This window comes from Lemur catta, chromosome 20 (assembly GCF_020740605.2).
Source record: "Lemur catta isolate mLemCat1 chromosome 20, mLemCat1.pri, whole genome shotgun sequence".
In the NCBI taxonomy this organism is placed as follows: Eukaryota; Metazoa; Chordata; class Mammalia; order Primates; family Lemuridae; genus Lemur; species Lemur catta.
In genome coordinates, this window is record NC_059147.1 from 10,978,050 (window position 1) to 11,005,328 (window position 27,279).

The following is a 27,279-nucleotide window of genomic DNA, read 5'->3' on the forward strand; positions in this document are numbered from 1 at the left end:
CGGTGGTTCACGCCTGTAATCCTAGCACTCTGGGAGGCCAAGGAGGGAGGATCGTTCAAGGTCAGGAGTTCGAGACCAGCCTGAGCAAGAGCGAGACCCCGTCTCTACTAAAAATAGAAAGAAATTATCTGGCCAACTAAAAATATATATAGAAAAAATTAGCCGGGCATGGTGGCGCATGCCTGTAGTCCCAGCTACTCGGGAGGCTGAGGCAGGAGGATTGCTTCAGCCCAGGAGTTTGAGGTTGCTGTGAGCTAGGCTGATGCCACGGCACTCTAGCCCGGGCAACAGAGTGAGACTCTGTCTTCCAAAAATTGAAGACCCCCAAATCATTCAAATGTTTATCGAATGTCCCCAAGGTGCACTTCCCGGTGCTGGGGACAGTGAGCAACACAGACCAGGCTTCCTGCCCTCGTGCAGTGGACTTTCCAGCGGGGAAAAGAATAACATACAAAATAACAAGGAAAGCCACTGGTTTGCGGGGCGGTGAGAGGTGCGGCAGGAGAGCAGGGGGGAGGGCAGTGTTGGCGTGGAGGTAGGTGGAGGGGAGGAGGGTTGCAGCTGTGGCCACGCAGACCTCACCGAGAAGGGATGTCTGAGGAAAGGCCTGGGATAAGGGAGCCATATAGGCGTCCAGAAGAAGAACGTTCCAGACAGAGGGAGTGGCATGTGCAGAGGCCCTGTGCTTGGTGGACCCGAGGAAGAGCAAGGAGGGAACTGTGGCTAGAATATGGGAGGGAGGAGGGGGTGGCAGGATATGGGGACAGGGTGGAGGGAGGTCAGGCGGGACCTTACAAGACACCAGGAGGACTTTGGATTTTACTCTGAGTTGGGAAACTCCAGGGAGTTTGGACGGAAGAGTGATAAGATCCGAGTTAGGCTTTAACAGGATCACGCTGGCTGTTTGCAAGGTGACCGTGCCGAGGCCAAGCAGGAGGACGTGTTAATAACGATGGCCCAGGTGAGCGACGAGAGGGGCACAGACCTGGACGGAGGCAGGCGAGGTGGTGACTGCATTCTGGGTACAGTGGAAGGTAGGGCTGCCCCGTGTTTGCCGACGGGGGAAACGTGGGGTGTGAGGGTGTCCTGGCTGGAGCCCAGCGCGTGTCGCCAAGCAAGGGGAGGTAGACAGGAAAGACGCGGTCCCAGGCTGAGCCCTGGAGACACCAGCAACAAAGAGCAGCAGGCCAGTCGTCACCGGGGGGTTAGAAGTTATTCCCCATCGAGTTTATCTTTTATAGGGAGGAAAGTTGGGTAAAAAAAAGTTCTGCTGACTCATTGACATGACTAGACTAAAATACAGAATTTGGTGTCTCCTAAGTGTTCTGGTGCCAGATCTACAGCATACAAATTTTTAATTTGATTTTTTATATAGGAGATATTAATATATTCATCATATGGTTTAAATTCAAAAGGCACAGTGAGCGGTTGTCCTCTCATCCTGTCCCTCAGCCACCTCACTCTTCCCAGAGTCAACCAGGTCCCAGTTTCCTACACATTCTTCCAGAGGTGGTGTCAGTATATACCGTGTACATTGCTTTTTAAGACATAATGCTATTGCACACTTAACAGACTGCAGTATGGTGTAAACAACTTCTATATGCACTTGGAAACCAAAAACTTTGTGTGACTTGCTTCTTTATAGCAGTGGTCTGGACCCGAACCTGCAGTATCTCTGAAACATGCCTTGATAAGCATGGGGCGGGGGTGTGTGTGTGTATGTACACACACTTCTCCCCTTGTCCATTTTTACATAAATGCTAGCAAACACCTGATCATTTAACAGATCATCCCTGGAAGATCATGTGCTAATAGGTATGTGAATAACTTCCTCCTCCTTTTCTCCCCTATATTTCATTTTCTGGGTGTGCTACAGTTTGCTTAACTGGCCCCCAGCCGAGAGACTTCTACATTGTTTCCAATCTTTTACTGCAATTAATTCACCTGTCATTTTGGTACCTGTGTGAGTAGAAATCTGTTGGATAAATTCCTAGCAGTGGAATTGTTAGGTCAAAGGGCGTGTGTGTGTATTTTTGGAAGCTACTGCCAAACGTGGTGCGGCTGAAGCCCCCACGAGCTGGGGACGAGAGTGCCTGTTTTGACACGTTGTCCAACCTACTCTGTTACCAAGTGTTTTGTCTTTTTCATCTGAGAATTTTTAAAAAATGGAGTTTTAGTTTGCACTTCTCTCATAATATGTGAGGTTGCCTGTAGTTTTTGACACGGTACCTGGGAGTGTCACCGAGCAGGAGGGATAAGGAGCGAAGTTTGCATTTGCACAGCTTTTTCTTCACCGAGCCACCTCCAGTACCTCACTCTCTTCTGGCCCCTTTTGCCCAGGAGGAGCTAAATAGAGAAACTTATTCCCTTGGGGGTTTTGGTCACTAAAAATGGGATAGTCTCTGAAACTATTTAAGAACAGAAATGGATGAGCATTACTCACCTAAAAAGGATGATTCATCCACGGTAGCATTTGAAGCTCTGGACTATTCATTCGATTCAGCCACTAGTGACTGAGAGCCCGGCACGTACCAGGCATCTGGCTGGGCTTGAGGAGATGAGAAATGTTCTATTATGTTCTAGCAGGGGGCTCGGCAACCATGAAGCAAACAAATGAGGATTTCAGGGAGGGATCAGCGTTGTGAAGAAAATATGATTAGATGATGTAGCAGTGACTGGAGGAGATGGGGTCAGAGAAGGCCTCTCTGGGGAGGTGACATTTCAGCTGAGGCCTGAACACAAGGGAAGGATAGTCACGCAAAGATCTGGGGAAGGAACATTCCAGGCGGAGGGAACAGGCTGCCCAAGGCAGCGCCCAAGGAGCAAAAGTGAGGCTGGTTAGTGGGTTGGTGCAGAGCCGGTGAAGGGGGAAATTCCAACTGACTATGAGGATTGACAGCTGAAGCCCACGGTGAAGAATCAGGACATCTTTGCAGTTGGAAGCTCAGGGAAGGTTTTATGCAACGGTGCTGGTGGATGTTCAGCCAGCAGGGGGACAGGGCATGGACTCTGATCGGCAGCGTTTGCCAATTTCTGTGGTGTAAATACTCCCGTTGTGATGGATTTCACACTACTCAAGTGAGTTCACTACTCTCAGAGTCAGAAAGACATGTGTGTAGACAGACATCAGCGGGTGAAAAGGGCATTTTATAAAACAGAACGTTACAGGCTGGGAAGCGGCGGCTCTGGCGAACCCTGGTTTAACCTGGGGAGGGCTGTGCTTTGATGCACGTGAAGAAGATCATCTGGCTGCTGTGTGGACCTTTTTGAGTCCTTCAGGTCAAAAAGTGCCTACGTCCCCTTCACCCTGGGACCAACCATATCTTTTCCTTCCCTTCCTCCCCACATCCTGCCCGCCTTTTCTGCTAAGGTGCACATCCCAGCCTGGGGTCTTCATTTGATTTCGACAATGGACTTGATCTTTTCTTGAGGCTGGTGGATTCCAGTGCCAACAGCTACTTCTGTTTACCTTCTCCTGCGATCGCACAGAGAAAGCCCACGGCACAGAAGGAAACCCCTCAGACTTCCCAGGTCGTTTCGATTCTCTCCTGCCACTCGTGTGGATACTGCCCACGGAGCGGGACCTGCCCTGCAGCCCCTCAGTTTTGCCCCTGAAGTCATCAGACGTCCGGGCAAACTGCGCTTCTCTTGTTAGTCGATTTCTGTGCTTGCCATGCCACGCATGGGGACAGGGGACTGTTTCTTTTCTCATTTCCACGTCTAATTTAAGGAGGGGGTGAAAAAAGTAAACACTTTAATGGTGTCTCGCCATCCTTAAAATTCTGCAATGACTTTGGTCTTTGTTGGTCAGCAAATAAATTAATTTTCACGTGAAGAAACATCATTTTTAATGCCTCTCATTCTGGCCTGGCCTCATCCCGCGGTCCAATTACCGAGGTAACTATCGCCAGCGAGGAGGCGGCGGGAGCCGTAGATCAGAAACTGTTTACCAGACCTGCAGGCATCGATTTATTCAAGCTATCTGACACAGACAATCGTATTTTATTTTCCCAAATCTTCTCTCTCAAATTGATTTTTCAGAAATTTTTTAATACAGGTTTATTCACCTGGCTAATCCATTTATCTTCAGTTCCACCTGTAAAGTCAAGAAAATCTCTGGGGTGATCTGCAGAAAGAAAGACGTTCTCTCTGCCTTTCTCCCCACCTCCCAGCCGCCCGCGCACGCACACGGCATACCCGGGCCCCGTGCACCCCCAAAGTGCAGCCGATTATCCGTGAGAGCCTCCAAACCTCGCTTCATCTTCCTAGGCCTCCGTTTCCTCTTCAAAAGTGGATTATTGCACTATTTTGTCTTTAAAGTCCTTTCTAACTTGAGATTTTTAGAATCAGCGTTCAGAGCTGGAAGGGATGGAAATGAGGCCGGGTCCTCACCTGTCACAGACTGGGAAGAGGAGGCTCTTCCTACAAGAGACTGGACCCAAGTCCCAGCTAATAGTGGCAATCGCGGCAGGGTGCTGACTGTGACCGAGTTTCTTGACTATGCCTCACCCCCCTCCCTACTGCGCGGGCTTATTTTTCTCTATTTTTCCCAAGAGCAGAAAGATTTTTCCCCGGAGCAGAATGGCTTAGAAAATAATATAATACGAGGAGGATGTAGGCGGTTGTGTGCGCACTCGCGAAGGGCATTGCCATAGAAATCTGAGGCAGGACTCGAGCTCTTCGTGGCTTCCAGAAGTGTGGGTGTGCCAGGAACCGCATCAGGCACTGAGAAAACAAGTGTGATGGAGCCGCAGCGTGAGGTTAACCCAGGTCTGCGTCTCAGAGGCAAACGCCGCTGTTCCTAAGTCGCCAGGCTTCTCTAGGTCCAAGCTGCACGGCCAGTGACTTGTTGGCCTGGCCTGAATTATGCAGAAACGGCTGAGCTCCCCTCTGCCCGCGGGTCTCCGGAGCCCAGATGTGTGCCCTCCCTCACGGTCTTATTTCACAGGGAGCTGCTCCTTTACTGTGTGTCTCTGCCTTTTCCTCCACTGGCGGGTGGGCTTCTTGGGTGTGGAGTTTGCAGACGGGAGGGGACAAGCAGAAGTATTTGCAGTCACCCGAGGCTCTTCACATTGTCCCCATAAGCTGCCAAACTGAACCCGCTGTCACCCACCCGAGGGGCTTACTGTTTTGCAGACTGCTGTGAGCTGAAATCCATCGTGTTTGGAGCTCCCTTTGCACAACGTGCAGTCAGACGCGCCACCTAAAGCAGAGAGGAGAGCCGACCTCTGACGCAGAGACGCCCCGGCAGTCGGAGGCTCCACAAAACTTTCACCAAGGCGCCACCGTACTGCCATCAACGCCCCGAGACACTGGCTCTGAGGGACTCACTAACTGAGATGCTCCCTCGGATCAGGTCTGGTGGCAGAACTGTAGCAAAGTGACCCTAAACCCACAGGGTCACAGCTCATCCACAGAGCCTCTTATTCTCCAGTGGGCTGTTCTCTCATTGTTACAAGTTGTGTTTAAATGCTGACAATGGCACTTTGCCCATGAGTTTGCAGAGTGCTAAATAATAGTCAGATGTGATCCTTCTCCTAAATAAACGAAAGTTCATAGGTGCCTTTGGGAGCCACTCAGCCAGACCAAGAGGACTGTGGGGGACAGTGTTCATCATAACTGGAGAGACACCCCTCTTTCCTGTCATGGGTTTCTCGCCAGTGCGAGGTTCACAGTCAAGTTATTAAACTGGCTGTTCTGGCCACCTGACTGTGGCACCTCTAGTACCCTTGAGAGAGCCCCGCCTGGGCCCACCGAGGAAGGGACTGATGCGTTAACCACTTTCTGTCGCACTTGCCACTTCTCTTTGACTAGACTGCGAGCTTTCTGAAGTCAAATGCTATATCCACTCTTCATTTATTTATGCCCCTCATAAAAAGGGACATGTTTTCTAGGTCTTTGTTTCCTTGGTGCTGCTGCCCAAATACATAGGGATTGGATTGCTGGCTGATGATGAGAATCTCTCATAAGAATAACACATCCAGCCCAGACAGGCAATATTTAGTTGCTTTCCAGGGTGCTGTGGTTTGGATATTTGGTGCCTCCGAATCTCATGTTGAAATTGATTCACAATTTTGGAGGTGGGGCCTGGTGGGAGGGGTTTGGGCCTGGGTGTAGATCCCTCATGAATGGCCGGGTGCCCTCCTGGCAGTAATGGCTGAGTTCTTGCTCTCTTAATAACCGTGAGAGCTGGTTGTGGACAGAGCCTGGCACCTCCCCACCGCTTGCTTCCTCTCTCACCATGTGATCTCTGCACGTGTGGGTGCCCCTTAGCTTGCCACCAGAAGTGCAAGCCGCCTGCAGCCCTCACCAGGTGCAGATGCTGGTGCCATGCTTCTTGTGCAGCCTGCGGAGCCATGAGCCAAATAAACCTCTTTTCTTTATAAATTACCCAGCCTTGGGTATTCTTTTATAGCAATGCAAATGGACTAAGACACAGGAGTTGAAAGCTGGCAGCCTGGGACTAACTTTGGTTGTTTGTTTTTTTGGCCTGTGTTGTTTCGGAAGCAACATAACTTGGTGGGTATCTGGCCTGGCCACAGCACCAGTAGTTTCAGGTCTAGTGGCTCATACCTGGCTTCATTCAGACATTCACATTCCCCGCCGGGCCCCTACAGACTTGTGCCTGACCCCACTGCCTAGAGAATTCTGTTAACCCATCATTGGCAAAGACAGCTCACAGAATCAATGGAGATGTTGGGGCCGAGCTGTGGGGCCCATTTTCCAGCCTGGAGAGATTGTGACCGTCGAGAGCTTTGACCTTCATTCTGTTATATCATTTCTCGTTTTTCCAGCATCTGTGATTGATGCTAAGTGGTGTGTCTTGTCCTACCCCAACCCCCCCCCCCCCCCGCACAGCCATAGACAGCTGATGTGGCATGGAGGCCTGGCCTGTGCCAGACCATAAGGTTCCCCCGCTCGGGGCTGAGACTGGCCGACTGAACGACAGGAAGAACTGAGTCTCGCTGGAGGTAGCGCCCAGGGCTGACCCTCTCTGCTTAGTAACAGGAGTTTCTTGTTCCCAAGACTTGTGCCAGAGGCCATACCTCCAGGATTATTGAGGCTCTTTGAACTCATTTGTGTCCCATGACAGTCCTTGAGCCCGTGGGGAAGGGGCGTGAAGGGGAGGGTGGACTTCTCTTACTGGTCGGTCCTGGTGCATGTGGAACTGCAGCTGGGGGCGGATCAGTCCCATCTGAGCAGCTCGAACAAAGAGCCGATCAGGGAGGGTGGTTCCCCAAGAAACTAGGCAATGAGGGTGCTGTTACCCAGAGGAGGAAGAACAGAGTTTGTTGAGGAGGGAAAATAAAAACAAATTCTAGTTCTGCTCCTGTAGCTTGTAGCCGCCACCTCTGAGCCTCAGTTTCCTCATCTGTGTGCTGGGGACAGTGAGTTCCTGTCTCGCCGGGTTATTGGAGGGATTCTGTGAGCTAAGATTTGTGAAGTGCGTACCACACTGGACCAGAGTAAGCGTGCAATAAATGTTAGCTCCGATAATTGTCATTACCACTGCTGCTGCTGCCACTGTGACAGTGACCTTTACGGGTCCTTCTCGTTATGGGCTTTCTGACTCAGTGTAGTCAGAGGCGTCGTAGGCAGTGGCCAACTCCGCTGGCTGTGCCGCAGGTCACTGGTGAAGCTGTATTTAGAAGCACGTTGGCGTAGCCATCCCCTGAGAGCCTTCGACATGGCCTTTCCACATTGCGATACAGAGTGTGGGGAAACCTTGTTAATCATGGGCCGGCTTTTCCTGGGGTCAAGAGATTCCTCCAGGAGTGAGGACTGCATGGCAGATGCCCATCTTAACACGGGAAGGAGAAAAACAATGAGGCCTGCCACAGCTGCAGAGGAAGCAGCCATTGCCACCCTTCCGAGGGCATTTAGTCGGTCAACAAACATATTTACAGGCTTGTGGGGCGTGGTGGCATGCGCTTGCAGTCCCAGCTACTCGGGAGGCTGAGCTGGGAGGATCTTTTGGAGTTCAAGTCCAGCCTGGGCATCATAGCCCCATCTCTTAAAATAAATAAGTAAACAAAAATAAATACCACAGACTGGGTGGCTCATACAACTTATTTTCTTACAGTTCTGTGGAGGCTGGAAGTCCAAGACCAAGGTGCTGGCAGGGTTGTTTTCCTCTCAGTCCTCTCTCTTTGGCTTGCAGAAGGCCACTGTTGCAGCCTCTTCACCCAGCCATCCTCGACATGCACATCCCTGATGTCTCCTTGTGTGTCTAAATTTCCTCCTCTTACGAAGATACCAGTCAAATTGGATTAGGGTCCACCCATAGGACCCCATTTAACCTTTTTTTTTTTTTGGAGACAGAGTCTTGCTCTGTTGCCCAGGCTAGAGTGCTGTGGCATCAGCCTAGCTCAAGCTCACAGCAACCTCAAACTCCTGGGCTCAAGCAATCCTTCTGCCTCAGCCTCCTGAATAGCTGGGACTACAGGCATGCACTACCATGCCCGGCTAATTTTTTCTATATATATTTTTAGTTGTCCAGCTAATTTCTTTCTATTTTTAGTAGAGACGGGGTCTCATTCTTGCTCAGGTTGGTCTCGAACTCCTGACCTCGAGTGATCCTCCTGCCTTGGCCTCCCAGAGTGCTAGGATTACAGGCGTTAGCCACCGCGCCTGGCCCCCATTTAACATTAATGATCTCTTTAAAGGCCCCATTTCCAAACATAGTCACATTCAGGAGTACCAGGGGTTAGGGCTTCAACATATACCTTTGTAGGGGAAACACAGTTAACCTATAACATGTGCCTGTGATATGTCACACCTTTTTTTTTTTTTAAGGTGTTAGGGGCTAAAGAAGTGACCAAAGCAGATAAAAATATAAATCCCTGCCTTCTCTGGGTTTGTGTGGGTCAGTGGTAGGGATGGATGGGGGAGGCAGACCATGAACAGACATGTGAACGTTTAGTATGCTCAACGGTCATAAACGCTATGGAGTGAAAGCAGGAGCTGGAGGGTGGGGAAGGAGTTGCTGTCTAAATAAGGTGGCCAGGGAAGACCTCTCTGAGAAGGGGGCATTCGAGCAGAAAACTGAACGGGTGGAGAGAGTGAGTACACTGCTATCTGGGTAGAAGTACAGTCCACACATCCAGCCAGAGGGAACAGCAAGTGCAAAGGCCCTGAGGCATGAGTAAGCCTGGAAAGTTCCAGGAATGGCAGAGCCCATGGAGGCTGGAGAGGAGTGAGACGGGGAAGCGTGGCAGGTGATGAGGTCAGACAGGGAGCTGGGCCCAGGCGACCAGGTGGGGCCAGCTGGACAGCTGTCCCAGTCCATGGCTGGACTACCTGGGACCTCCAGGCCTTTTAGTCCGTGTGGAATGGGAAGTCACAGGACAGGTCTGAGCAGACAGTGACATGACCTGGCTGAGGACAGACTGAGAGGAGGTGGAAGAGGCGGGGCCCAGGAGCAGGGTGGCCCCTCTCCCAGGCCAGAGGGCAGAGGGCGTGGCAGCTTGAACCAGGCGAGGAGCAGTGGAGGCCTAGGAGTGATTTGGGGATTAGCTGTTTTGCAGGGTGATCCCTTGCCTGCCCCCCAATTTGTGAGTGACCTTTCATTTTATTTGCAATATTGGCGCACCCTCTAATCAGCTCACATTTCCAGAAGGGCTATGTCTGCATGGGCAGATCAAGGGACTGTGGTTGATCCAGAAGGGAAGATGAGCTGAGGCCAAACAGGGCGTCCTGCCACACCCGGCGCCCTGTGACTTAAGGTAAAAAGGCCCCAGGAAACAGCAGTACCCATTGTAAAGAGGTGGCCGAATGGTGGGCTAGGACTGAGGGGTTTCTCCCCAGCCCCCCTGGTAGTTGGGATTGCTCCTGCTGGCCCCAGAGGCATCGTCATGCTGGCCTTGTCACCTGGGTTAACATGTTTCCCTGCCTGAGTCTGCTGGCACCCCCAGACCAGTGCACCCAGAGCAGCTCTACTTGACCAGAGAGGAAGTGTTTACCTTGAGAAGCTGGGTCACCTGAGCCTTGGGTGCCAGCCTGACTCTTAAATGACTGGTATCACCAGGAGTGCCGCACCTCCCTGGCGACACCTCCACCTTGCATTTCCACTTAAACACAACCTTGGTCAGAGACACCGTGCCCCAGTTTATAAACCTCATCCTTAGTCACACAGGCGGTGTTGACAGGTTCCTGCATAGGTAAGTGTGCAGCGACACCTCCTCTGTCCCCGCCCGCCACCTCTCCCCATTCCTGCCCAGCCCAGCCCATCTGCTCTGGAGGACAGAATTCCTCACGATGCTCTGGGCCAGTACTGAAACTCTGAGTGCATCATCTCTTTTACTTAGATGTCTATGGAAGGGTTAACTCGTTAGTCACTTATATTTTAGGGAAGGAAGACTCCAAGGTTGGTTTTGATGGGGGTGGGAAGAGTGTAGTTGTAGATGGGGAGATCCTGGGGGTTAAAGGGTTAAAGGCATGACTTTTCTCAGGTGGGGCAGCCCTGAGGAATGGCTTCTGAGGTGACACGTATAGGGCATTTAAAGCATCTTAGGTGACGGGCTCAGTAAAAATGTTTTTCTCCTCGGATCTACCTCATCTCTCTGTACTTGGACTTCTGGTGGGGGTGCCACCCTGCTTAGACTATTAAGCACTTGGTTTAAAGAAAATAGAAAACTCTTTTAGGCATGAATATTAGAAATGTCATGCAGACTAAGGATTTCTTTTTAAGAGCACAGGTTTGTTTAAAACATACTTAGGGAAATGAATTTCGGCTTTGCTGCTTGCATTCTTCCCACTGCCCACCAGAGGGCACTCGGCCACCCGCCCGGAGGCGGCCAGTCGCTCCCCTCGGGTCCCCGACGCACCGGCACCTTCCCGGCCCCGAGCAGAGCTGGAGCAGGGGGCTGCCCCGTTCGGTGTCGGCTGAAAGGGGAAGGCCACACGAACAGTGTCGAGAAGCTGCTGCCTGTTACTGGGGAAAATAGCGACTATATTCACATGACCCCATTAGGTTGTACAACTACGTCCCTCTGCTGTCACCTTTGAGCAGATTCCCATCCGCAGAGGAAGCAACTGTGTTCCTGGTTTTAATATCCCTTCAAACAGCCTTTATTTCCTGCTCTTGTCACATCAGAGGGAAAAAAACGAGGACATTCTGAAAGTTCATGGTGTAACTGTTACCAGGGTCCCGAGGGCTCGACGTGACCGCAGGTAGGAGGTGGCAAATGCTTGAGCGTGGAACCAGCAACGTCCTCCGTGGGGTCCGGCCGCCTCCCTCGGCCACGTTCACCGCACAGCGACCGCAGCTCGCCACCTAGTGTCTCCGAATCACATGCGGCCTCCTTCTCAACTGCGTTCAACTGGAGCAGCACAAAGTATCCACAAGCGGCCGTGGGGACAAGTCTCAGTTACGGACTCACTGATGTTTGTGATAAAGTTATTGACAGGAAGTCAGCCTTACAAGTGAGATGGAGGAATGACCACAATACCCAACCGAAAGCTTCAAAGGTTACTAATCTGTACGGTTCCAGATACTCTAGCAACCTTCATTAGCACAGAGCATATTTCTGTTTTTCATTATTAACGTGTAACTATTGGGATGCAATTCTACTCAATCAGCAGCTCAAAGACTCATAATAAGCTTCTCACCCGTGAAGTCCTACTGCCCCAAATGCCGAATCTAACCATACCTTCAGACCTTCCAGTTTACAAGAAGTACAGGGACAGAGGATCAAGTTAAGCATCACAAGAACACACCCAGCCAAATCCCAAATGCAGATACCGTGGTCTGTTCAAATCGTCGATGTTATGGGGGTGGGGGGAAGGTGGGAGGACTGTTCTAGAACAAAGGGACTAAAGAGACATAACATCCAAATGACAGAATCTTGACTGGATCCCGGTTTCGAAAAATGATAACTGTCTTAGTTTGTTCATCCTGCTATAGCAAAATACCATAAACTAGGTAGCTTATAAAAAATAAAAATTTCTCACAGTTTTGGAGGCTGAGAAGCCTAAGATCAAGGTGCTGGCGGTTTAGGCGTCTGGTGAGGGCTGGCTCCCTCACAGACAGCACCGTCTCACTGTGTCCCCACGTGGTAGAAGACAGAAGGCAGCTCTCTGGGGCCCCTTTTGTAAGGACACTAATCCCATTCACAAAGGCTCCACCCTTGTGGCTAATCACCACCCAAAGGCTCCACCTCCTAATACCATCACATTATTAAGTTTTCAACATATGAATTTGGGGGGACACACATTCAGTCCATAACAATAATTATGAAAGCCTTTTTCTTGGTGTGTGACAACTAGGTCAATTTAAGTAGGTCTGGCATGCAACAAAACTAGGAATTTAGAGTGAAGTTTCTTAGGTGTGACTGTGGCACTGTCGTTCTGTAGGGGCATGTCCTTGCTCTCAGGAGATTCCGATGATTCCAACTTATTTTTAAATGACTCAGGAAGAAAAATCATAGGAAAAAGGAAATACGGCAAAATGTTAACCATTGTTGAAACTAGGTGGTGAGTACAAGGGGGTTCATTGCACTCTACTCAGTATGACTGACAGTTTTCATAATAAAATGTTGGAATAAATGATGGTGACAATGTCATTTGCTTTGGGTAAGTGACTCTCAAAATCACTGAGACTCCCTATCTTTCAGCAAATCACCAGTTACCTATTGCAAGAAAGAAAGGTATCTGTGCCCGGAATAGTGCCCTTCCCAAAGCAGACCAAGAATTATTTATCACTGAATGAATATTGCTTTCTCCCACTCTTTGGTTTTCTTTTTCCGAATGTGCCACTCTAGCTAAAGCTGACTCTAAGCCTTTATCATCTTTCCAAATGCTTTGAAACCACAGAGTAAGGTGGTTTTCCATAGATAATGTCAATCAAAGAAAGATTGCTCTTGCGGCTGGTGGTACAGTCATCAGCATGCTAAGAGAGTGGGTGGTTATTTGTAGTGTTGTGCCGTCTTCAAGATGCTGTTTGATTACAAAAGGAAATCAATTTTCTTCAGCCCTGTTTGAGCAGCAACATTGTATATTGGTTGCTTTTCCTTAAGGCATAAATATTCACAGTGGTCCATCAGCTACTCTGATTTCATTTTGAAATGTTGTAGTCTGTCTGTAAAATTCATTCTTCATCCATCTCTCCATCTACCCACCTACTCACTCAAAGGCAGGGAGGAAACCGTGATGCCACCAAACACCGGCAGCACACTTGTGATGCTACAAGCAAGAATTGCACTGCTCAGTGAGGATGTGGAAGGCACAGCAACTACATCATTCCTCTGCAGCAGTGTTTCTCAACCTTCGATAATTCCCAAAAATGTGTGATTTCTGCCATACCTGAGGATGATTATTAACTATAGGACCATTCCTTAATGTCCTACCTTAAATCCATTTACTTAAAAGAAAAAAAAAAACTTTAATGCCTACTTTGGTCTCATCCTAAACATTACTATCTATAAAGTCATGGTTTTAATGTGTTCATTATATTTTTTCTAAGACATTAATACACATAGCTAGATAATCATTTTGTGTCTTAAACAGTATGTGTCATCAGTGATATGTGTATAGGAATCTACCTTTCAGAAGACGATTCAGGGGCAAATGGATTGAGTTAAAAATACACATTTCAACTCACCTTTCATCTTGCCCCTTCCTTCTTTCTGTTTAGGTCTTTAGTACTAAGTCAGCGATCTAAACTGTTTTGTATGATTAATTTTTCAGAGATCAAAAGAAGAATGGATTCAGTGACTATTTCGCTGATTAGAACATGACCAGGAGCCCTGAATATTCCTAGAGATCACATATCCATTAAGTCCTGATGCAAAAAGAACCTTTTGACACAAATATCAAATATGCTCCCCCAATGTAGAATAGCCACTGTAATATGAAGTAATTGAAAATGCGTTATAGGTGAGGTTTAGGGTCAGTTGGGATTTTCCCCAGCACTTTATATTTTAGTCTTACAAAAATGGTATTTGAACCTGCCTTCTCATTTCCCTTGGAGCAAATCATCCTGATTTTCACGAGGAGCTACTTTCTTGGTGCAGAGCTGTGGGAGTGCAGGTTCATTTTTCAAGTGTGCTTTCGTTGCTTCTGCCCTTCATTTGCCAAATACTCATTGCATACCTAGTATATCCAGGCAGGGGTGGGGAGGGGCGAGACAATGGGGAACAAACCAGACACGGTTCGTGCCTCATGGAGTACAGCGTGGGAGACAGACGCTAATCAAGTCATCTCCCAAGTACACAGCAAAGTGCCCTAAGGAGGTGGTGCTGGAGCTGAGATCTGTGTGGGGGAAAGCAGGAGGTGAGCCAGGCACAGGGGGTGTCGAGTGCAAAGGGCCCTCTTGTGGTAGGGCGGGCTGGGCAAGCATCACCCCACAGGAATTGGAATAAGGCCAGAGTGGCTGGAACCTGGGGCCAACTGGGGCTGGAGTTAAGGAGTTTGCTCTCTGCCCAGTGGGGAACCACTGAAGGGACTGAACTCAACAAAACTGAGGGTCAGCAAAGAAAAAGGGGGAAATGGGTATCGGGTACACGAGCAACAGTGTTTACAGAAACACCCCAAACACACCTGCCCCAAACAACTCATATTTTCCCATTTCCCACCCTCCCACCCAAACCTGCTTATGGTTCACTGTTTCTCACTGCAGTGAGTGAATGGCCTCACCATCCAGCTGTCAGCTGGGATACCTCCTTCTACACCCCTCACCCGTCTGTCTACTCCATGGCCAAGTTCTGTCTGTACCACCTTTTTTTTTTTTTTTTGAGACAGAGTCTTGCTCTGACACCCAGACTACACTGCAGTGGTGTCATCATAGCTCACTGTAACCCCAAACTCCTGGGCTCAAGCGATCCTCCTGCCTCAGCCTCCCAAGTAGCTGGGACTATAGGTGCGAGCTACGATGCCTGGCTGATTTTTTTCTACTGAAGAGAGACGGATTCTCTCTTCAGGCTGGTCTCAAACTCCTGAGCTCAAGCAATCCTCTTACCTTGGCCTCCCAAAGTGCTAGGATTACAGGTGTGAGCCAGCCCGTACCACCTCTTAAATATCTCTGGAACTCAGTCAATTCTCCATCTCCACCATCAAATTCATTCAATCATCTCTTGCCTGAACTACTACCGTAGTTTCCCAACTGCTTTCTGACTCTTGTGCCCCTTCAATCTGTTCTCCACATAAAGCGATGTTTTCCAAATACAAATCTGATCGGGTCTCTCCACTGCCTAAAGTCCAGGCATCCAAAGACGATCTCAGCCCAAGCCAATTATGACGGACTAGTTTCACTTGCCTTTGACTGGCTTTTATATTGTTGTTTTGGTATTTTGGGTTTTTGGGGAGGATAGGGTCTTGCTATGTTGCCCAGGCTGGAGTGCAGTGGCGTCATCATAACTCATTGGAACCTCAAATTCCTGGACTCGAGCAATCCTCCTGCCTCAGCCTCTCAAGTAGCTGGGAGTACAGGCACGTGCCACCATACCAGGCTAATTTTTGTATTTTTTTTGTAGAAAAAATTTGGGCAATGTTGCTCAGGCTGGTCTCAAACTCCTCGTCTCAAGTGATCCTCCTGCCTTGGCCTCCAAAAGTGTTAGGATTACAGGCGCAAGCAGGCATATCCGGCCCTTTGATTGGTTTTGTTGTGGGCAGAGACTCAGTGATTCATAAAACATGTGTTTCTTCTTGGGAGTTTTGGGAAAGGTATTCTTGCACTTGAAAAGAGATCACTGGAAGAAAGGGATACTTTTTGTTTTGTTAAGACACTGAATGTGCCTGGATGGGAGTAGCCATCTTGCTGCCATCTTGAAAGTGCAATTCCAGAGGCTGTGAGTAAAGCATGCCCTACCACGGGAAAGAGATCCCCTTGCTACATAAGTCAGTTTGCGTTGGGTTTTCCAGCATCTGCAGCTATAAGCACTCTGACATTGGTATGTATCTGGGGCATTCAGTGCCAGGTGGGTAGTTGGATCCGCACATCTGAAGCTCAGTGGAGAGACCTGAGCTGGAGAATTACATATGTGAGTCCTTGGTGAAAACTGAAGCTTGGGGAAAGGATGCCATCAGAAAAAGCTTGGGAGAGGATGATGAGCTTGGAAGAAGACTGGGGGAAACCGGACCAGAGAGGTGCAGAGTGAGACCGCCTGTGGTTTGCCTTCCTTTTTGTATTAAGACTCATATTAAGGGCATTGTAACATTGCTAAGTATATCCTAAATGGACAAAAGGAAGTGGCTTAGGAGTGTTTTCAGCTGGGGGAGGAAGTGGGATTTCAGAATCAACCCTTGGGATTAACATCAGAATTTTTCTTCCTGTCATTTATTATAAGTAATTTACCAGAATCTCAGAAGCAAACATCCTGGTCAGACTATTTGTCTTCCCAGTGTAAGATACCAAGTTATGTGGTGTCACAGACACGAGTCAGTGCCACTGGTGTCTACAGAAGGGGTAGAAACTTGGTGGGGAAGTGTTATCATGGGTGTTTAGAATTGTGGTGTCAAGATTAGAAGGACATCCCATGGGGAGGCACCATTGTAAAAAAAGGCTTTGGAAACCCAATGGTAGCGTTCACAAAATTAGGCTGGAGACAGACCTCCAAGAAAAAAGGAGATGGGAGAAAGTGAGGGTTTGTGGATTAAAAAAAAAAAAAAAAAAAAGGACCAGGAGCTACGTTGCCATGGGAGAGGTTCTCAAGCTTCAGTGCGCACCAGAATCACCAGGGGAACTTGTGATAAATGTAGATTCCTGGTCACCCCCTCCCCCCTCGCATTCTACAGATTGCGGCCGACGTGCATTTTTAAAAAGCTCCTCTGGCTGCACTAGTGCCAGGAGGCATGACTTGGAGCTTAGCGCCCTTCCGCTCTGGCCTTTAGCTCCTCCGCTCTTCGATGTAGAAAATGGGCGTTTTTCAACGTTAGCAAAGCGATCTTCCCACCTGACAGCTAGTGCAGCCCCTCCTTCTCCGGTCGCCGGGGACCCGAGTGGGCCCGACGTGGCGGTCTTGGGCGCCGAGGCGCCGCCAGAGCTCTGGGACCGCGCGAGGACGGGCCTGGGGCGGTCATGCAGCCGACCACCCCCCCATCCCCCACGCAAGTCTCCTCTCGGGGACACCAGCCCAGCGAACTGGTCCGAGAGGACCCACAATGCCCTCCTCCCTGAATGGCGGCCGCGGCGGCCTGCCCCCATAAACCTTTGGGCGGGTCTCTATGGTGACAGACGGACGTAGTAGCCAATTATGCCCCGGCGCTTGTTTGTTTCCGCCCACGCCTCCTTCCGGGCCGATACTTCTGTGACTGACAGTTCGTCCCTGGCGATGTTACGTAAGGGGCGGGTCGAGTGCGGCCCCACCCGAACGAAGCTGATTTGATTGGCAGGACGGAGTGCGGTCGTCCCATCGCCCCCGGAAGAACGTCTTTGACGGGCAGGTGTAGGAGCCAGTTGGCGCTGGGAGGCTGAGCGGAAGCGTCCGGGATCAGGGGCGTGGGGCAGGGGGCGGAGCCTGACGCCGAGGGCAGGGCAGGGCGGGGCGGGGAGCGGTCAGGGGCCGGGCTGGCGCAGCGGCAGGAGATGCTGTCCGGCTGCGGCAGCTCTCGGCAGCCGGGAGCTCTGCGTTGAAGGCACCGGGGTGAGGCGCACTGCCCGCAGGCTGGTAGGTAGTCGAGGTCTGAGGAGTCTATAAGTCCGGGCCGCCAGCTTCTTCGTGCTCGGCATTTGTTTGCCCTGCCAGGCGCTCGCGACTCTGTGCGACGGCGGCCGCGCTGGGACATGGCCGGGCTGGGCCGGGCACCTGTGCGCGTTTGCCGGCACCTGCTGCGCCGGCCGCCTCGGAGCCGGCAGTGGAGGCTGCGGCGCTTGCTGGGCCCGGCCGACTCGGCCGTCTGGGGCCCGCCCTCCCCGGCTCTGGTCCCCCGCTTCGCGCACTGGCTGAGGGGGGCGTCGCCGAGCCCCTGAGACTCTCAGCCCCACTGAAAGGGCTCGCGGGGCCCGGGCCAATCTTGAGCTACCTCCGAGGTGAAGACTTGTCCCCCCTCTTTACATCACCTCGAGACAGGTTTGTCCAGATTAGTTGCGTGTTCGGAGACGGGTTTCCGCCCCGGGCGAGGGTGCCCGTCCGAAGCCGGCTGCTGGTCCTGGCTGTCCCCAGCGAGCTGGCCGGGGACTGTTTTGATCTTTTCTCCAGGCCCTGTCCTGTCTCCTCTTAAAGTGGAATTTCTTAAGCCTGTTTTCGGGGTGATGTATTAAGTAGAGGCACCGTGGCACATAGGAGGAACAGCAGCATCCACGCCTAGTTCTAGCTCTGTCATGTATGAATCCTTTGCACAGGCTAAAGATCAGACTTCTCGGCTGCATGATATATAGAGGAATGCAGTTATGTTTTGTTCTCGGGGCCAAACCGGCAGAAATTCTAAAATTGTTTCCCAGTTACAAGGATGTAGCTTGTGCCTTCCTTCCATATGTGTCATTCTTATTGGAACGTGTCATGCTGTGCCTGCTGCAGACTGGATGTAATAAATAGTGTAGTTAATTCCTGAAGTGTGCTATGGTTTCTCGTGATTATGTTGCTGCTGGAAACATTGGATTAAAAGATCCATCGCAAAGTGAGGCAGCAACAGATGATACCTCCTGCTTAAATATAGGACAACTGGGGGCAAGTGTTTTTGGATTCTTAAAGGCGAAGACATAGGATCATAAGATGTTATAGACTTGAAGGGAGTTTACAGGTTTGCTCCCCCCCTTTAAATTTCTGTGGTGGTGAGCACCACTGTGTCCCAAGGGGTTAAGGTCCCCTATTATATCAGGTCTGCCCTAGAGGACAGTGGGGTGCTGCATATTGCTTGCTAGATCTGAAAATCAGTGTGTTCATTTGGGCCAAACAGGAATGTGCCCCCCACAATTTTTGATGTCCTGTTTTCGATGTGTCATAGTCACCTTTAAAGGCAGATTTGTGCATAGCTGTTGCTACTTATTGGTTGTAAATCAACAATGTTGGTGGAAGAACCAGGATCCTCATTCCTGTGATTTAATTACTGGGTGGCATTATCTCTCGGAAAGCAAAACAGCAGTAATAGGCACTAGCAAGGTATGGAAGTCCTGGTACCCACCCATGGATGTCATAGGCTCCCGAGAGAAAACAAATTATTGCTGATTGGAGACATCTGGTACATGGTCTGCTAATGATTTGCTTCTTAAGAATTTAGATGTTACTAAGTTTTGACCCTTTTCACCTTCAACCTTTTGATTGGTTCAGGTAGGCATTCAGAGAAGGAGCTCTGCTTTAAAGGTAACAGAGCCTGGGGGAACAGAGCAGAGAAGTTGCTGTTCTTAAGTCCAGCTTGGCTGGTTTTCCTTTGCTTCTTTGTATTTTTAGTAAATGACCCACTGACTTTGTGACCTTTAAGACATGCTTTCTTATCCACTGCTTGGAGCTCCGGGTGAAAGATCTGTGTTTGTGAAATGTCTCTTTTGCGCTCCTCTGTGGTATTTCTATTGGTTGGCAGTTCCTTTAATGCCTAATTTCTGTAGAGCTTCTGTTATCTTAGCAGTTGAAAAAGGCAGTTTCTTGGGATGGTACTGACAGGACTCACATAACGCCCCCGTCCCTTTTCTTACTGATGTACGTATCCTCCACCTTCTCTGTCTATTCTTCTTTGGTTAATAGCTTTGCTGGAGGAATCATTTTGTACCTAAATGAGTGGAGACAACTCTTGAATCAGCCACCGTGGATCTTTATCATTTGTTCCCATGACGCTGGGAGCAGTGATACAACGTCTGTGCATGTGGGTACGGTGCATTCTGAATCTGGCTTTCCCATTAATTTAAATGCCTAGATATGGTAGTGGCAACTGTTGTCTGTATCTTCTGAATTTCTGGCACCAAAGCTGATCTGTGTCATTGAATATTCTGAATCCCGGCGAGGGACCTGGTGCACAGATTCTTGTAAACTAGCTAAAGGTGTGAAAGAAACTGCAGCCAGGGGGATATAGAAGGAAACTATTTCTGAAGATGCCTGAAGACATTTTCCTAGGTTTTTATAACTATATGTAATATTATTTTGTATCTCTAGGGTATCAGATTTAGTTCTTAACAATGTCAGAAGTCTTATCAGAAGTCTTATTAAACTGTCGGTGTTCGTATGTTTTCCCATCTTGTTCTAAGGTAAAGTGAATGCTGAGGACAGAAGAGGTTTGATGACACAGACCACTGAATTTCTTTGTTTGGAGTACAAGTTATGAACCCTTTCTGGAGCATGTCTACAAGCTCTGTACGCAAAGTAGGTATAGTCAATAAACTTAGTAAGGAAACCCATTTGCTTCTCTGTCAGAAAAGAGGGTCAGAATACAGGCCAAAATAATCCATACCTATACCAAAATTACCTGTTTTTCTAGTTTAGGTTTTACTTTAGAGAAATATTTTGTTGGTTAAAGTCAGTTTCTGAGACTGAGATTGCATCTCAACTAGAAATTGTTCTGGTAGTCACAGTTCTTTACATTTATACACAATGAAATTTGTGACATGGCATTATAGTAGTTTTTCTATTAAACTTCAAGATTCTATGGTTAGAACAGCTTTGGGAAAGGCTAGTCTAGTATGATCAAGTCAGACTTGAGGGGTACTAATTTAATTTTTCTAAATAAATTGTTTTTAAAAAAATAATATATTTTCATTTTAGGAAAGCTTAAAACTAACAATAAGAAAATAAAAATAACCCATAACTCCACATCTAAGAAAACATCACTGTTGGTTTTTTCTATGCATTTTTTAAATATACTTTTTTTTTACTATAACTAATTAAACAGCCTTTAGTTGTACTTAAGCCAAGGAAGTACCTATGAGATGGTAGTTTAGTCTGACTCATGTCAACCTTTGTCTTTGACTAAGGATGACAGTTATTGCTGGTGATATTTCAAATGTGGAAACATACCCATTAGGTAGGGACAAGATCAAAATCAGATGCGAGAGAATAGCTTCGTTCTCTGTTTCTAACCCAAGTGCTAACATCAGGTAGTGGCTAATTTGTCATCTATGTATGTATATATGTTTTGGTTTTTTTTTTTTTGAGCTTCTTCGCACCTGACCTTCTATAGCAGCTAAGTGCAAGGGGATTTTTCTAGTCTTATATAGTTGTCTAATTGCTTAGTAACCCCTTGTCCTCTTTTGGGAGCCACTAGGAGAAACCATTGCTTTCTCTGTTTCAATTAATCCTATGAATAGTGACTGTATTGTCCTTATAGGGTGCACCTAATTAAAGGGATGCCCTCATGCTTTAGTCTTGCTTCAGTTTTGTCTGCTCTTTATATGACCAGCCTGTTCATAGGACTTTCAGGTCATCTTGATCATGGTGTTGGGATGTCCTTGTAAAAGAGTAACTCTAGCTTTTACATCACGGAGCTAATACTGTACTCTTGTGATTTAAGAATCATCATAACAAATATTCTCACAACTCCATCTTGAATAGCGATCTGATGGTGAAGAGAAGACATTGACAGGGGATGTGAAAACCAGTCCTCCACGAACTGCGCCAAAGAAACAGCTGCCTTCTATTCCCAAAAATGCTTTGCCCATAACTAAGCCTACATCTCCTGCCCCAGCCGCACAGTCAACAAATGGCACACATGCTTCCTACGGACCCTTCTACCTGGAATACTCTCTTCTTGCAGAATTGTAAGTTCTTAAACTATTTGGTTAAATTATGAACAATCCTTGAAGGTAAAGAATCAAATTTATTCTGATGGACTCAGTCATTTAATCTTAAAAGTCAAAACCATCTCCCTCCTATCAGCCTTAATAAAAACAGGACTATGGAGGCTATTGCTCATGAGAAAATCTTTCTTGGCTGGGTGCGGTGGCTCACACCTGTAATCCTAGCACTTTGGGAGGCCAAGGTGGGAAGACTGCTGGAGGCCAGGAGTTTGAGACCAGCCAGAGCAAGAGTGAGACCCCATCTCTACAGAAAAATTAACCAGGCATTGTGGCATGCGCCTGTAGTCCTAGCTACTCGGGAGGCCGAGGCAGGAGGATTACTTGAGCCCAGGAGTTTGAGGTTACAGCGAGCTATCTCTGATGACGCCACTGCAGTCTAGCCCGGGCGTCAGAGCAAGACTCTGTCTCAAAAAAAAAAAAAAAAAAATCTTTCTTAAGCAAGATGTAGGTAATGTTATATAAATATCCTCTCTTAAATATAATGATTGTTATTTGGAACTTGGGTAAATAAAGGCAGATGTGTGCTTTAATTTCCATGTCTGTTTTGGAGAGTAAGAAGATGAAGAAACTGAGATTTGTTAAGAACTTGCAGTAGAGCAGGAACTTACTAACTTAAAATTTGGTCTTCCTTTATATGAAGTGAGGCATTCACCTCCTAAACAGGTTTTAGAGGGTGGGCCAGAGGGAGGGCGGCAATCTGTTGTTTTGGGGGTCAGACAACTCAACTGCCCATGTACAAACACATCTGGATGATTGTGCTCCATTTTGGTTATCACTCTGTGGGAAGAGAATCCTAGCAGGGAGAGGTCAAGAGATCAATAATTGAAGGAATTGGAAAGCCATCTTGGAGAAGAGAAATCTTAAGTACTTATTAAAGTTGTCTTTATATATTTGAAGGGCTGTCATTAGAAGGGAGTTGACTTATTCTGTATGACCCCAAAGGCAGGACTTGGCAATTATAGGGAAGTTACAAAGACTTGGGTTCCATGTAAGAACCTGCCTAATCACAGAGGTCTGCAGTTAGACTGAGGTTGCACCTATCTATAGAGTACAAGGAGCTGTGCACTTGAGCAGAGATGGTAGTGATGACACAGCTTCTGGCACACACGTAGGAGCTGGGCTCAAATAGCACACACAGTCAGATGGCATTTGAGATGATAATTTATTAAAAGGACAGAAAGTTTGGAGAATTCTCCAAATTTCTATCATTTTATAATTCCTTTGTATATGAAGATATTTTAAAAGCATCCTTGACCCCTCCCCTCAGCATACTAATGTTGTAGTGGTCAGAGGGTCTGAGGCCTCAGTGTAATTGGCTGGGTGTGATTTGGTAGCAATGGTCCCTTTTGCTTTATAATGGAGGGCTTGTGTTTGTAGATGGGCAGTGAGTTGGACCGGCTTCTATTGTAGTGATTAAATCTGCTGTCTATATTAGAACACAAAATTGCCTTTTCTGACAAAACTCACTATAGTAGATACATCTGGCAGCCATGTTGCTGTTGACATGCTGAATTTCAGTGACTTAAAAATGGAATAGATAAATTAGAAAATGATTAAGTGTGATGGCAGATAGGTAATAAAAGTGATAAACTAAGGCCCAATAAACTAGTTCTTGATAAAATTCAGGATTGGCGGGTTAGTGTGTTTTCAGGCCCTAGGTAAACGTTTTGTTTCAAGGTCTGGTCACAGCCTGTCTCTTTAGGCTCATAGCTGCAGTTGCAAGGGTAGAATGGCTATTGGTGAGTAACTAGGTCCCAGAAAAACCAGTGAGGCCTTTGTATCAGTAGACTTGTCTTCCCTTGTTTTTAGCACTCAGTTTCACAGTCCCTAGCAAGCCCCCCAGAGTTCAGGTGTCTGCACTGGGGGGGTCACATTGGGAGCGGAGTGTGTGAATGATCGCTTTGAAGCTGCATTCACCAAGCAACACTGAACACTGCCCTCTGCTGCGGGATCTGGTGATTCAAACCTAAAATGGCGAAAGATTTACACAATCTGAGGAGAAACCAGAGCATTGGTGATTCAACACTTAAAATGATACTAAGTGACAGCAATTCCATGGAATCTTGATTTATTCTTAATTTCCTAAAATTGTATTGAAATGCAGTTTTTGAATGTGTGTGTAAGATCTATCATCTCTGGTCACAAAAGGAATTAATTTCATAAATACTCTTCGTTGACCTCAAATTGAATGTCCAGAGCTCACCTCAGGTTGCCTTGTTCAGAATTACCTACGAGCTGGTTTCCAAGATGATGTTTTGGAAGAGCTGACGTTTGGGAGGAAAACTTGATTATTTGTAGATCCCTTTTTGGTTTTAGTTTCTTAATATGGGGCTTTTTGTTGGCTTGCACATTTCTCTGTGGGCTTCTGTCATGAAGCCAGTAAGCAGGCAGCAGTCGAGGCTGCTGCTCAGAGCTATGTCAGGCGAGAGATTGTGGTAACTCGGCTTGTATGGGTTGAGCGTCAGCTGCACCTTGAGGGACCATTCATTGTCTCAAAAATGAACGTGAGGTGATTTGATCTGCATATGTCATTCATATCCATACAATTATTCTGCTTTTGTTTTAGTACCTTGGTTGTGAAGCAGAAATTACCAGGCGTCTATGTGCAGCCCTCTTACCGCTCTGCATTAAGTAAGCCAAGGATTCACTCTTAATTTATGGCATATTTGGTTCCTCTCTCACAAACTTAGGCCTTAACCGTTTTTATTGTTTCCTACAGTGTGGTTTGGAGTGATATTTATACGGCATGGACTTTATCAAGACGGTGTGTTTAAGTTTACAGTTTACATCCCTGATAACTATCCAGATGGTGACTGTCCAGTAAGTTGGAGACGGAGTCTGGCTTCGTTTGTGGGTCAGCAGGGGACAGTTAAGGGGCTTAAAGCTGTCTTAGGTTTTTCCTAATACTTTCATGATTTCAGTTTCCCAAAATGTTTGTCTACCCAATAGTCTTCCAAGGGCATTGCTGCGCTCTGTTGCAGCTCGGGCACGCCATCCCTCGCTTTGGCTTTGTTTCTCTGCTCAGGGTGTGCGAGTGCGGCCCGAGGCTGGACTGCAGCGCGTACTATGTGAATGGTGATCATTGTGCTGTGGTGGAGAATGACTTTTTCCCCTTCATTGCAAAATTTAGTTTTACAGGAAAATGGTAAAAGTAGTTAAATATCCCTCTTGAGGCAGATTTTTGCCTTTAAACATGATTGCCTTGTTGTCTGAAAGCTCTTTTTACTACTGTCTGTATGGGTCTAATCTCCACTGCTTCAATTAAAGGTTATGTCTTTCTTTACATACAGCGCTTGGTGTTTGATGTTCCTGTCTTTCACCCGCTAGTTGATCCCACCTCAGGTGAACTGGATGTGAAGAGAGCATTTGCAAAGTGGAGGTAAGTACATAACTGTTTCTTCTAGTAACATAATACAGCAGGAGGAAGCCCCACTAATTATACCATTTCCCTTTAGGCGGAACCATAATCATATTTGGCAAGTATTAATGTATGCAAGGAGAGTTTTCTACAAGATTGATACAGCAAGCCCCCTAAACCCCGAGGCTGCAGTACTGTATGTTACTTGTGTTTTGTTTTTTAATATAAATTTCAAGATGCAGCTAAGTAGATTAAGTTGGTAACTTTTTGATTTAAACTTTTAACACAGGTATGAAAAAGATATTCAGCTTTTTAAAAGTAAAGTGGTTGACAGTGTTAAGGCATGCACTGCTCGTTTGTTTGACCAACCTAAAATAGAAGACCCCTATGCAATTAGGTAAGTGGTACATCATCTACATGAACTGTCCTTTCCAGTACTCTCCTTCCATTTTCTAGGTGGTCTTAGAATGGGGATTAGAAGGGATGTGCATAAGCTGTTAGCTTATATCCTTTACAACTTGGTGTCAGCTCAATTTCTGATACCTCTTAGGCTCTTTGCTTAAACAAAAAGCTATACATCTGGCATGCTATGCCAACAGCAAGTTGCTGTGACTTTGGTTTCCCTAAGGATCTTTGTAATATGCTCATTTATTCACACGTCAGGACTTTTTAGTTGGCAGTTTTAGCTGGAGCCCCTCTTAAACTGCCATGTCCCCATCAGCATTCAGATTTGGTGAAAGGAGGGAAACTGGTGTGAAAGTGGTAGGCTATTGTAGAACTGTGGTATTTGATCTTGGGGACCAGTGTCTGGAGGAATACTGACAACTGAAGAATTGGTGATTTTTGTCCTTTGGCAACATTGGTACTGCTTGGGGAGGCAGAGGAATATAGTTGTTAAGAGCTTGGACTCAGCAGATGGACTTGTTGACTTTTTGCTTGTTAGCTTTACTGTGCCTTGATTTCTTAATTTTTAAATAATAGTGCTTTAGGGGTGAAGCTTAAATGAGATAATCCATATATTGGGATAGTTATGTGAGAAAATCAATTAGAAGTCTAAGACATAAATGTTGACAACTGATTATTTAAAGATTACTCCTTAAAAGTACCATTCCTTGTTAAGTCAGGGAGATTGGCTTAATTATTGAAAAACAGATGTTATATGCATTTAGTAAGCCAAAACAGTTTTTTAATATTTTTCTCTCCCTTAAGCTTTTCTCCATGGAATCCTTCTGTACATGACGAAGCCAGAGAGAAGATGCTGACTCAGAAAGTAAGTAGGTAACCATTTTGAAATGGCTAACTCACCGTTTCTCTTCTATAATGTCTTCATTGTAAAATGCTCATTACTATATTAAGTTACTCCCAAAGAATAACTTTTTGGGAAACAAGTTTATGCAGTGCTGAAATATCCTCATCAGTCATTTTTTTTTAATGTCTGTTTTTGATTGTGCCTAGAAGAAGCCTGAAGAACAGCACAATAAAAGTGTTCATGTTGCTGGCCTGTCATGGGTAAAGCCTGGCTCAGTACAACCTTTCAGTAAAGAAGAGAAAACAGTAGCAACTTAAGAGATGGTGAATCTGGTGCACCATGCACTTTCCTGCTGGACTCTGGCCTGGTTAAAGCTGACCAATGGCAAAGGACTGCCGGAAGAGTAAAACTGTGTGAATAATGACTGATGATCAGTATTTTCCATGTATGCGTAGGTTCTAACAGCAGGTTTTGGAAACCTCTCTCTAAGTAATACATTACTTCTGTCAGAAGTGTCTTAGCGTGGTTATCTAGTTCAGTACTCCAAATTATTGGGGACCTTGAGGCTTAAGTATTTTTCTGAATATAATGCTAAAGGTAAGTTCATTCATTTAAACTAATAGAGCAGACAGAATTCAACACTATTTAATAGTTTTTAAATCAGTGGTTTCAGTTGTATATATGTTAGGAAATGGAGGAGAGGTATAGAGAGAGCAGGTTCCATAACTCAGCACCTTTAAGTGGAAGATGTTTGAATCTCAGTCTTCGGCCTGCTGTCTTACTGATTTATAAACTGTTATCACCGAGAAAAATATTAGTCAAGTGAGAAGAAACCAGAACACTTGTTCACAGTTGTTTTTTTTTTTAAGCAAATTACTTATTGTATTTTTATGGCAGGAGGGAGAAAAACTGTTAAAACGGTTTCTAATGAGGTCAGATATTTAAATGATGAATGACTAATGTATTTAGTAGAGACAAAATAAACCAATAAATGATTGTTCTTTGTCATTTATACAG

General features: G+C 47.0%; 1 protein-coding gene across 6 annotated transcripts; it reads left to right on the forward strand.

Moving 5' to 3' along the window:
* Positions 1-942: 942 nt before the first annotated feature.
* Positions 943-27,274, forward strand: LOC123625013 (AKT interacting protein). 6 transcript variants are annotated; one of them, XM_045533198.1, is made up of 11 exons: positions 17,482-17,603; positions 19,614-19,735; positions 20,111-20,225; positions 21,411-21,616; positions 24,222-24,286; positions 24,375-24,475; positions 24,946-25,034; positions 25,111-25,209; positions 25,303-25,410; positions 26,223-26,283; positions 26,469-27,274. In XM_045533198.1, the coding sequence occupies exons 3-11, from the start codon at positions 20,184-20,186 to the stop codon at positions 26,577-26,579; spliced, it is 882 nt and encodes a 293-aa protein (XP_045389154.1). In that variant the 5' UTR covers positions 17,482-17,603; positions 19,614-19,735; positions 20,111-20,183; the 3' UTR covers positions 26,580-27,274. The 6 variants fall into 6 exon arrangements, with proteins under 6 accessions (XP_045389158.1, XP_045389156.1, XP_045389154.1 ...); XM_045533199.1 differs by having other exon boundaries at positions 19,614-19,731; XM_045533202.1 differs by lacking the exons at positions 17,482-17,603; positions 19,614-19,735 and adding an exon at positions 943-961.
* The last annotated feature ends 5 nt before the right edge of the window (positions 27,275-27,279 follow it).